Source organism: Seriola lalandi, unplaced genomic scaffold (genome assembly GCF_002814215.2).
Source record: "Seriola lalandi dorsalis isolate HSWRI2012SDOR001 ecotype SW California unplaced genomic scaffold, Sedor1 jcf7180002054892, whole genome shotgun sequence".
In the NCBI taxonomy this organism is placed as follows: Eukaryota; Metazoa; Chordata; class Actinopteri; order Carangiformes; family Carangidae; genus Seriola; species Seriola lalandi.
This window is the reverse complement of record NW_019525444.1, coordinates 435833-447674: the sequence shown is the minus strand read 5'-3', so window position 1 is coordinate 447674 and position 11842 is coordinate 435833. Positions and strand designations below refer to the sequence as shown.

The window sequence follows — 11842 nt, the reverse complement described above, 5'->3', positions numbered from 1 at the left end:
TGTTGTTGTTGTTGTTGTTGTGACTTTTACATTTAAGACTAGGGTGCTTATTCAGACGCGAGACCAACATGCTAAATTGTCATAATGTGTAATGAAGTGCATGCCTGAAAGGAGCTATGAAGTTTTTTGTACAGGGGAAAACTCTAGTTTTTACTGCAACTGCACCAGTTGGGTACTTGTCCCAAATGATTCACATATCTGCTCTCTTTCAAGTCGGCTACCACAGGAATGTCAGCTGAGGCAGGCAGCGATCTGTTGAAAGCGGTATTGCTATAATCCAACAGGGATTCATGAGTAGCTCCAGTGGACAGGCCTCTGACAAGGTAACCATTGTGCTCAGGCTCAGATAAGCAGGCGCAAAGGAAACCGAGATTTCAGAGGACCCGTTTCTCTCAGTCTGCAGAACAGAGTCTGATCCTGACAATGAAGTGTTGTCATGTTTCTGCCGGTGCTCAGCCAGAATCATTAGGTCCTATATAACACTGGTTAACCAATATATTCTGTATTTTCCTTACACTTCGTGCGAGCTTGGTTTTCTTTACAATATGTGAACACAATTTATTTTTTGTTGATGCCACTCGGCTGTGATTAACTGTTCTCTAACTATCGGTCTCCTCCCAGGCTCTCTGACTGTGGGTCTGGTACGGCAGTGCCAGACCATCCACGGTCGAGACCGGATCTGCATCCCACCACAGCTGCCCCCAGAGTGGATCACCACGCTCCTCTTCATCATACTGGGCATCATCTCCCTCACCGTCACCTGCGGTCTACTGGTGATGTCACACTGGCGCCGCGAGGCCACCCGATACGCCCGGTGGATCGCTTTCACAGGGAGTAGGTGTTCACCGTCACCTTTCATCCTCTGTCATTATAACCAGCGGTCTCCATGATGCATTCACACACATGCAGGAAATGTTTATTGACAAGCAGGATCGGATTCACAAGTTTCAATCGAGCAATATCACACGAGAGGGAGTGATGTGCTGAATATCAGCACGGCTGTGATTAGGTCATAGGTACGAGCAACATCACTCCCTCTCGTGTGATCTCGCTTTTACACAACAGTTCTACGAGCGCCATATTAGTTAAATAAGCAACAGACAGATTATGATTTGTTTGTTAATTTCAATTTGGCAACACCAACACAAATAGTTCCGCAACTGGACTGGTACTAGACTGTTGCTAAGCAGCACATACACTTTCCTGACCCGCACAGTGCACACTAGCTAGCTACTTTATCTACACGTTACCTCATGTGTGAGCTGAAGTATCCAGGCCTCTTCCCATGATCCTCTTCTGTTGACCATACGTCATTTAATTCAAATGTTATTTCTGGAAATATTTTCATCTTTGCAAAGTTTGTTGCAATCTAAGATAGATAACGACCGTTAATGTAACGCTGATTAACGGTTGATAGAACACCCGTGAAGCGGAGTGATACATGGAGTTAAAAGTCCCAGCGCTCATGGAATTCCTCTCGTCCAATCAAATTACTTGGTCGGAACTAACTGTTGTATAAATTTGAATATATAATAAATATAAATATAAATGCACCTCAATGTCCAGCAGTATCCGTCCACACTAAATATGGACATTTCTCTTTTCACAAATGACACTCAAGGATCGACGACAAGCTTAACAGCAATAGCAGTCTTTTAAAGATCAAATTTTCTGCATTAGAAGACATTTTTAGCTGTAAAGCACCACACCAAGGACAGAAAATAACAGCATCTTGAAGCAAAACTGCCCATTATTGTTTATAAAATGCCTGTGAAAGTGAGAAGCAGCTTAAAAATCTCTTGTGAAAGAAACAGCTCACCCCAGGATTCTGCATTTCTTTTCCTGGAGGCTTTTAGTCAGGTAGTTATGAACATCTTGACAAAGTGACTGCAGAGGAGCCATAATTGATGGGGTGGTTTCTATTTTTAAGGAAAGGAGACAAAATTGCTCTGTATTAGAGAGGAGAGAGAAAGTAGGAGCTGGGCCTCACACGGCCCCAATACTCGGAAGAATATGAAGCTCGTTCGCTTTGGTTATTTCACCATTCATGCAGTACTTTTGTGACCACCCCCTGGTTGGCAGTAGCTGCCCTAGAGAGTATGTTAATGCTCTTTCTCTCTCCTGTTTCTCCTCCCTCACAGTGGTCCTGTTCTGTATGGCGGCTCTCATATTCCCAATCGGCTTCTACATCAGCGAGGTCGGTGGTCAGCCATATAAGCTGCCCAACAACACCGTGGTGGGCTCCTCCTATGTGCTCTTCGTTCTGTCCATATTCTTCACCATCGTGGGTCTGCTGTTTGCAGGGAAGGTGTGCTTACCTGGCTGACATAACCCCCCTCCTCTTTTGTTTTTTTTGTTTGTTTTTGTACCTTTGGAGAAACACCACCACTGGAGACAAATTTCATTAGAACGGACTTCTCCGCGGCAGTGCAGGAAGTATCGCTGAAGTACAACAAAACTGAGAGGCACCTGACTGTGTTTTTCCTCTTGGATGAATCGGCGCGATGCTTGTAACTGGAGCTGGAATAGGTGCGACCCAGAGAAAGAGCAGGCGCAGAGAGCTCATCTTCATCCGTCCTGAACAATAAGCGAGAAGTGGTGAACAGTCAGGGGAATATTAAAAAACTACCTGATGAGAACGGATTAAAACATCAGGACTTTTAAGGGAGCTCTGTGGTATTATCCGTCATCTTAAGAATCAATGATGGGTGATGAATAAGCCCTGCTCTTCTCATCCCACCCACTGAGGTGTGCATATTGAGATGAGACTGATTAGTCAGGCCTGACACTGGCCAAAGTGCCAAATATCAGCCAGTCACCTCCATTATGATGGAGGTTTCTCCCTGACCACAGCTACATGGAACAATCTGTAGTATATACGAGGACGTTTCATTTGGTTGGCACAATTTATTTATTTGTTTAATTGTTCAGTTACGTCTTTTGTAAAGGTATCTTTTAATATGAGGCCTAAAGTTTCCCTGCCTGTTTGGTGGATCACCTTGCCTTAAAGATCTGTTAACCTTAAAACAATATTGTTGAGGTTGTCATGGGATCAAATATAAAATTCTGGACACGTGGAACTAGAATATAAAATGGGTTGTCACAACGACTGGTGCTGCATCATTCTGAAACTTGTCGACTGAAGCTTCAGCAGTTAGGATCAGAGGTGAGCACCAGAGAAAGACTGACATCAGCACGTCTCTGTTACAGCTTTGCTATTTTTAGTGATGTAGTGAATGTATTATTCACCTTTTTTGAGCGTTTCCTGTTGTTTAAACACTGTATCAAGAAATGACTGAATCTATGACTAGTTTGTTTTCTACAGTCGGGACGTTGATGCCCACTTCAAAAGAACAGTCAGCCAGTCTGTGCCATTTTCTAGAAGCACTGTGATGTTCGTGAATGAGCATGGAAGATCTCATCTCATTAAAAATGATGCATTAAAACACTGATTGTCTCACCAATTTATTTTAGCAATGCATTTGTCTTTGAAGCTCATAATGCTTTAATCATTTACTATGCAAAGAAGAGTGAGGATTCAGGAACTTTATTATAATTGTGCAAGCACAATGACATTGAAATTACGTCAAACTTAAATGGTGCATTTCTATCTAAGACTCACACATATTTACAAAGAATAAATAAGACAGAGATGAGAGAGAAATAAAGAAATATCAGTGATAAACACAGAATCTAAGCAATAAAAGTACAAAATATAAGCAATATGAAGTGTAAGATACAATTAACAATAAAAATTAAATACAGCTAGATTGCATGTGAAGGCATTCAGCAGCAGAAATGTAGTACAAGGTGCAGTGTGACAGATATGGAGTGATGGTTTATAACGGAGGGTTTTGAGTCAGAAGGACAGACACAGAGAATCAAGAGTAAGAAGACAAAGACAGGGAGATATTTGTACTGTTTGATAACGACAAACTTTTCATTGTTGGAGCTAAAAAAAAAAAGAAAAGAAAAGAAAAGTGCACAGGATGTTTAGGTTGCCATAGGAACGGGATAGGTCTTGGATTCATATTGAGTGATGTGTGCTTGTGTTTTTATCGAAAGACGCAGCAAGCTGTGGGTGACAGCAGCAGGAATCCAGTCGTGTGTTTAAGCTCACGCCTTACTCTTCCCACTGCAGCTACTGAAAGTCAAGTATCCAAACTGCCTTTGAAGCAAATCTCTGTCACAAGTGCTTCTATTTTAAGCCCGGAAAATATGTTGGTCGAAGTTTATCTATGCTGCGCTTTTTCTTTTTTTTTTTTTCTCAAATATTTTCATGGCAACAAAGTAGGAGGAGAGAAAGATTTTAATTCTGGTATCACAAAGTGAGTAGCTTCTCCCGTTCGACTTAAATAACCAACAGTGACTTAAACCAAAGGTCACTAGTGACTGGCGTAGCTTTTCTAGCCTTTAACGCATGTGACGCTACTCAGCCAATCATTTCAATGTGAATCAGTGAGTTGAGATACACACAGACAAGGATATATGATACATATTTACATATCCTTGTCTCTCTGCTAATTTCCCTTAAATTAGTAAAGAACATATGATAATTATAGATGTTTGAACCTTCTGATTAAATGGATAAAGTAACTGGTGTGTGTCATACTCAGAGTACTGAAGCAACATAGGAAACTGTTAGGACTTAGAGAATAAAGTGGCAGGATCAATGGCCTCAAAATACACACAAGTAAATTGCTGCAGTAGTGTAACATTTTTAAGCTGCCGTCACATGGAACAAACATTTCTTACACATTTTCAATAGAAAAAAACATGGAGCTAACGTGGCACAATGATATATACAACACTTTGTGCCGTTTTAACACTGTAAACATTCAAAGCGAAGAAATACACTCTACATCAAATTAATCTGCATGATTAAAAACACAGACACACTGTGCATGTGAAATATAGTGAGAATAATAATGCATCTGTACACTTAATGTAACATGAAATGATGCTGAAATATAAGTTTGTCTGTTTAGTTTTGCACGGATTAAATTACTGGAGTGACGTCAGCATGGCTGTGGACAGTGAATACAGGGAGCCACTTCACTTCTCAACACAAGAGGGCAGAATTGGCGTAATTCAACTCAAGAGCCTAAAACCTCACTCCTGTAGTTCACCTGAACGTCACTCTCCAGTCTGAAGCAGATTTAAGAACATTAAACTTCTAACACATGCTTTTAAAATGATCCAAATCATCTTAAATCCAACGTTTGTATTTTCTCGACGCCTTAATATTGTTTCGTACCTTGTTCTAAAGCAGAACCACATGGCAGCAACACACCTGACTGTTCTTTCTCCCTCGCTCATATACAGCTCAGTATAGTTCAGAGTCCGTCCTGAATGTGTGGGACCGTCTGTGAAGGCTTGTGTCAGGCCATGGAGGGACTGCTGTGCTGCCGCTTGACCATCTTTGCCGCCACGAGCAGCAGGACGCCGGTGAGGAGCTCCAGGCCGTAGGAGAGCCAGGCCATGCCCAGAGACCAGCCGAAGGAGGTGTGAACGTGGGCGAGGCCTTCAGGCCCCACCAGCCTCTCCGTCTCTACCAGGGCCTGGTATGAGTAGATGATGTAGAGGCTCACGCCACACAGGGTCAGCAGACCTGGAGACAGGGATGCATTACACACACATACACAGAGCTCATCAATAACACCAATAACATCAAGCCATTAGCTACCCAAAATCTCATATTGTGAGACACAGGAAATACATTGACGCATGTATTGTCCTCTTACACAACATCCAGGCCAACAGAGAATAGACTGAGACAGACACACACCCACACAGTCCTCACAAGTTTCAGTGTGTTGCTATTGGAAACCCCTCTTAATTTTGACGGCTTGTGACTTGTTTTAAGGGGATGCAAGTGGAGCGCAGAGGCTACACAGGGCGGGACTAATAATCATTTTATTGCAATTACACCCTGGGGTGCTACGAGTTCGGAGAATGATGAGGTAGCTGATGTCTGGTGTCTCATCTTTATGCGGTTCACTGTGGAGGGCAGAGCGGCAGCGAAACAGGGAAAAAAACTGAAACTGCCTCATATACTGTACATGCAGAAGGGACTAATACTGCCAGAGCTGAAACAACTTGCTTTTTATTCCATTTTCATTCATTTAACTTGGATAATTGTTTAAGCCACCCAAAAAAATCAATGGTACCAGTTTCTTGAATGCAGGGATTTGCTGTTTTTAAAAAATTCTCCTATGACAAAAAGATCAATATTTATATTTCAGACAGTCAAGCAAACAAGAAAGACGTCAGCTTCTGGCCTTTTTGGCTCTACAGATGGAAATGATAATACGTTGAACTGTTCATTATTTTGTACCTGAAATACGTTAACAACTGTTGCCATGAAATTTGGTACTTTAGACTTTCATGTTCCCCACACAACACAACCCTCTGGTGATCTCCTGCCTTTTCATCAAGTCAAAATTCAAATTAATCGGATTCTGTTTATGACTAAATACCTGCAAACCTAATTAAGTTCCCATCAGTCTTGGCTGTACTTGGTGCTAATTAGCAAATGGTAGCATGCTAACATGCTAAAGTTAGGTAGTGAATATGGTAAACGTTATACCTGCTGAACATTTGAACGTTAGCATGCTAGTGTGGCTGTAGACTTAGTTTTCTTCACGGTTTTCTGATATTTCATAGATCAAATAATTAATCGTAATTAGTCCGTCATAACTACTAATTCTACTATTACTACCAATAATTAAAAAACTACAACTAGAACAACTAATACTTCAACTTATATTTTCACAGTCTGTTTTTACTCCTTGTTCTCCTGGTGCTTTTGCTGTAATTAGTCACATTATGTTTTTCTTACTTTCAGGCACCAGAATACTGACGAGAACAGCAATAATATCAATTACGTACGTCATTTACACAATATTGATGACATCACATTATGTATTTCTGCCTTTGTCATAAACATGGATTGGTTTTCAACTGGGACTTCGTGAATGATCTCATTTGAGAGGAAGAAGAATATCAGTTACACTGAAAATGAAGAAGAAGGGAGGCGATGGAACAGCCCTGCAGGGAGCGCACACAGACACTCGTTGGGCTGTTTAATGGTTGGTGAGAAAAGTCATTGCAACATTAGAACAAAGACGGAACAAAGCAATTAACGGAGAATTCAAGTTAGCAGTTGTGTGCGCGTGTCTGTGTGTATGCACACATATATATACGTGTGTGTTTGTTTGTTTGTTTGTTTGTTTCCCGATCACACTTTGTATGAGGGTGTTAACACACAACTTCCAGTTTGTGTTGGGGTTATAACATAATACACAATGACTGAAGATGCACTCTGAACAGCTGAAGGCTGAACAACAAACAGCGCAACAGGGACAAAATCTGGGGGACGACAAAGACACCAACAAAGAGAGAAATGCCTTGCTCGGAGTGAGGGTGGGATATTTTAAAAGACAGACAGTCAACAAGTTCACAAGATGACTCCAATCTAATTCAAACCTTTATTGTATTCCACACATTACCATGTGCTGCTTATTACTGGGAGACTATAAAGAGTCTTTTTAAATACGTGTTTATCTATCACAAGGTCCTCTTTATGGAGGTCATAAGGCGTTGGCAGGAGGGCGCCCAACAGATCCAGAAGGAAGAGCTCTGCCAGATGCTCAGGCGCTACGTTTATGACGGACGAATAACTTGATTACTGTAAATATCCAGATTAAAATAATAGCGTTGACATGGTTAGCGGTAATCTAACTCTCCCAGTAAACCCAAATTTACATGATATCCCGGATAGTAAAATAATTATTGGGTCGGGTGTGTGGCAGATTAGCTGGAGCAGGAGCATCATAGGAAAAGGAGAGGTGTGTTTACTGTTATTCTTGTTGGTATAAATACACACGCCATATCAGGACAAGCACATGCAGTTTTAGCTGTGACACAAACAACACTTTTTTTTGTTGCAAAAAGCAAGTGTCAGTTGTCTGTAACTAGAGTCTGCCATTTTTGTTTTTCCAAACACACATCTTATTACGTTTATTTTGTGACACAGATTCAGAAACACACAGCAAAAAGAAACAAGACTCTGGTGTGTAAACAGCTAATTTCATTTGAAAGGCTGACAATTAATTCAGCTCTGTTAACTACATTCTGCCTGCTCCGATTATGACCTTAAGTTGGATCAGATAATCGGGTTAACGTGTTACATGGCAGCTGCAATATTTGGACTGTTGTCTTAACCTTGTTAGGCAGAGGACACACAGCTTTTATTTGTCGCAAGTTAGCAACATTTTCTGTCAGCTCCTTTAAGTTTCTGGGGTTTTAATGGACGCTGGTTCCCTCAGCTTCAGGCCAAAGGTAGGGAGTCAGTGTGATAAGTGCTGAGGTGGGAACTTGTGCATTTGAATCATGAAAGATTGTAAGAAGTCACATCATTTTATGTGTTTTACCGTGAGAAGCAGTAAAATATTGGTTAGTTGAGAATTTGCACTGACAACTATTAAATATAAAGTCTAAAAGCCCATCAGATTTTCCTATCAGGGATTTCTCTGAGATGAATCAGTCAGCTCTACGGTCTCCTGTGGTGTGGTGGCTGCTTTTTATGAAATGACAGCAACAACAGACTTAGATTCACTAATAGATATAATGTTTAATCAATAGTCTTTAACATTATCATTAGGGAAGTCAACTCTAATGTCATCCTTTGGTTTTAGTGTCACAGCGTTGTTTCAGTATGAAAATATCATGTTCATGTTTTTAAAGACTTCTGTTGCAAAAAAAGTAGATTCCAAACAAATTATATTAAACATTAAAAAAAGTATTTGAGCAATTTTGACTGATGTAACGCACAACACTTGGACAGACGTTACAGTGATGAACATCAGTGTTATGTGTTATATAATGTGTAAATTTGCCTGATTGTGATAATTATTTTTCTTTTATCTTCTAAAAGACACACGGTCTCTTGTCTGTTTAGTTCCCCTGTATATATTTTATATTCTACATCTAAAATCCTTCTTCCAGTTCTCCTCATCTGTCCCGAACACTGTGAAATTACAGTCAGTATGAAAAGAATACAGAAGCTTAGTCAGACGCAAATTTGGTTTGCAGTTGTTTCCAAAGCAATTTTGCTTCACTGTTGTGCCTCCCCACAGACCAATAAAAGCTCTCATAACCCATCTGACTGAGTACAGGATGAGGCACTTCTGATGTAACAGAAGCAAGAGCAGCTAGACACACACACACACACACACACACCTGACCGTTCATGCATACTTAACCAATATGGCCAAGTCAAACAGACAGTCTTGGATGTTAATAAACTTCAGTCCCTTCGGCCACATGAGGTCAGTAACTATAACTGAGGTCAATTTCAGCGCGGCACATAAAGCGTTCCCGTCTGCTCGCGTTAACCACATGGCTTTGCTTTACTGCCGCACTCCTGCCGTACATAAAGTCCACCACCTCCTCTACAACTTTCTAGTGTTTTACACTTTCTTCTGTAATATAATAAATGTATTAAGGATTTTAGATCTAAAACATCAAATGAAAACTTCACTCAGCTATTTGTAATATTATGTCATTATATATATCTGTGTTGCAATGACCATATTCTTTGACTTTGTGTGTTTTTGTGTGATCAAATCAAACCTTAAGAGTAATAGTTTCCATTGTATTTAAATATTTCAAAGCAGTGGGAGTAATTTTCTATCTACAGGCAGCGCTGCCACTAAACCTGTGATGAAATGTGGTTTAAAATGTGAAACTGCAGAGACTGAGTTTACACGGATCCTGTTCATTGTCCCACTCAGTCATTTGACTGAAATGATCATGAACGTGTGTCGGGGCAATTGACTTTTCTTTCATTTCTATCACCACCTAACGGCTTTTGTTTAATTTAACGTTGAGGTAAATGATGCACAGCAGAACCGTGTGGGTGCAGATCTCTCTTACCACAACTACTACTTGCTGTGATTTATTCTGTCATCTTTATCAACACATCTCTCTTACAACTTAGTGAGACAGAGACTCCCTACTCTATCTTTTTAAGCTCTTTTATGTGTGTATTATCAGTAGGTGCACTAGTAGTACTGACTGTTCTTGGTGCATGAGTAACACTAGCTTTTGTTTTAATTAATCGGTCTTTAAAGGCTGGTAAAACACCTCAGACTGTACACAAACAACCTCTACAACTAAATGTTTTCCATTTTCATACACAGTAATTACCCCATACCGTGGCTGTCGCCACCTGTAACACACACTGAGGTGAAACAGCTGGTGCCCTCTTCAGCTGAAAGTGGATACGATGACAACTGCCCACAGAGTGAAGGAACTGAAGTTGAACTTACTGCAGATGAAGAAGTAGGAGGCCGTGCTGGTGAGGAGGACGGGGCTCCGAGCCAGGGAGCTGACCAACCCGCAGATACCACCGAACAGCAAGAGGACCAGGCTGAGGGGAAGCACCACCACTATGGCACTGTGCATGTCTGTGTAGACACACACACACACACACACACGCACACACACACACACACACACACACACACACACTGATGGATTATAGAGGATCTGTGGAGTTATGGCTGTCTTGACAATGAAACTTCATTAGCAGGATATGTGTTGTTGATGAGCGCAGGGTTTCATTAAAGCTGGAAGAGGAGACTTACTCAGCATGTGCACCTCAGTCTCAGTGTACCTGGAGTAGTCAGCTTTGAAAGAGTCAATAGAGGCTGCGTGCATCTTCCCACCTGGATGTTACAATTAAAACAACAAAGCAAAACAACTAAGTTATCTCCTACATATTCGCAATATCACTAGTTGTATCATTAAATAAACAGCAAACTGCAAAGACAATGAAATCTCAGTCATGACATGAAGTTATGGAAAAGTAGTCGCCTACCTTCGTTGATAGTCCACAGTCCCGAGTGGGAGATCATGTCCTCGAAGTCGCTCGTGTTCACAGGATTCATCTTTATAATGTACCAATAGTCGGTTCCGAGGGAAGTCGCCAGAAAAGCGAAGCTCAGAATACCACAGATACCTGCGATGATCACCAGAGAACCAAAGGTCACCTTCATCCTGCACAGGAGAAGGTTTAATTCACGCATAACGGTGGTGGATTTAACTGTGGCGGTGGTCCGGTCTCTCCACAGTTTACGCGCTCATTGCTGGATGTGACAGAAATAACCCACAGCGAGCTCGTCTGTGCCAAAACCGCCTTTGAGCTCAAAGCTTTCCTGTCCAGGTAGTGGTTATGATCTATAGGATGGAGATGGAGATTTACTGGAGTCACGGAGCAGCACGAGGATGTCAACGGTCTGAGTGAAGAGAAGCAGCTTCTGTCTGGGAGGGACTTCAATTTATCCTGGAGGAGCGCGCGTCGACGCAACACATCACAGGGAATGTGAGGGGACAGAGTAACGATGGCAATTTACGTCCCTTATTTCTTACACTAGTGGGGAAGATAAGCTTATATTTACGTTTTGTGCATTTTATAACCAAAGTATGGAACTTTCTCTAGTGTTTCCATTTTCGGACGTGGAGGCATTTCAGATGTGATCTCTGGGGCAGAGGGCGAACAGATTTCAGCCTCTCAAATTTAAATTCTTTTCACTTTTCCGCAGGCATAAAGGCGGTATCTGTCAAATATATATTTATTTTTATACTCCGATTACACAGAACTGCTGTAAACTGTCTTCATAAAGTAAAACATGAGTCACAGCTCTGTGAGGCTTCTGCAGGGATGGTCCACAGTGGGTGCCACCCCGTTGCTTTCTTCGCCCAGCCCCAATCAGAAGGGCTTGGCCATGGCCAAACGGGTCCTCTAAGGACAATAAAAATCTTTGTTAGACCAAAG

The 11842-nt window shown here is 41.4% G+C and overlaps 2 protein-coding genes across 3 annotated transcripts in view; one reads left to right on the top strand and one right to left on the bottom strand.

Annotated features, from left to right (window-relative positions):
• Nucleotides 1-3446, top strand: part of LOC111672007 (uncharacterized protein C16orf52 homolog A-like) — a 9379-nt gene extending 5933 nt beyond the window's left edge. For both annotated transcript variants that reach the window (XM_023429265.2, XM_023429264.2), the window contains exons 2-3: nucleotides 622-834; nucleotides 2142-3446. In XM_023429265.2, coding sequence (XP_023285033.1) covers nucleotides 622-834; nucleotides 2142-2326 — 398 coding nt within the window. In that variant the 3' untranslated portion in view covers nucleotides 2327-3446. The remainder of the gene's footprint in view (nucleotides 1-621; nucleotides 835-2141) is intronic.
• Nucleotides 3447-3531: 85 nt separating this feature from the next.
• tmem235b (transmembrane protein 235b) lies at nucleotides 3532-11331 on the bottom strand. Its single transcript, XM_023429261.2, has 4 exons — nucleotides 10886-11331; nucleotides 10653-10733; nucleotides 10335-10472; nucleotides 3532-5611 (listed from the first exon to the last, which is right to left on the bottom strand). The coding sequence occupies exons 1-4, from the start codon at nucleotides 11091-11093 to the stop codon at nucleotides 5382-5384; spliced, it is 657 nt and encodes a 218-aa protein (XP_023285029.1). The 5' UTR covers nucleotides 11094-11331; the 3' UTR covers nucleotides 3532-5381.
• Nucleotides 11332-11842: the final 511 nt, after the last annotated feature.

Excerpts from the sequence above, each read along its gene's own strand:
- tmem235b (XM_023429261.2), bottom strand. The coding sequence starts at position 11,093 with ATGCGTGAATTAAACCTTCTCCTGTGCAGGATGAAGGTGACCTTTGGT. Across the intron at positions 10,734-10,885 it reads ACTGTGGACTATCAACGAAG|GTGGGAAGATGCACGCAGCC; the intron begins GTAGGCGACTAC and ends TGTAACATCCAG. Across the intron at positions 5,612-10,334 it reads CTCCTACTTCTTCATCTGCA|GTCTGCTGACCCTGTGTGGC; the intron begins GTAAGTTCAACT and ends CCCTGTCTCCAG.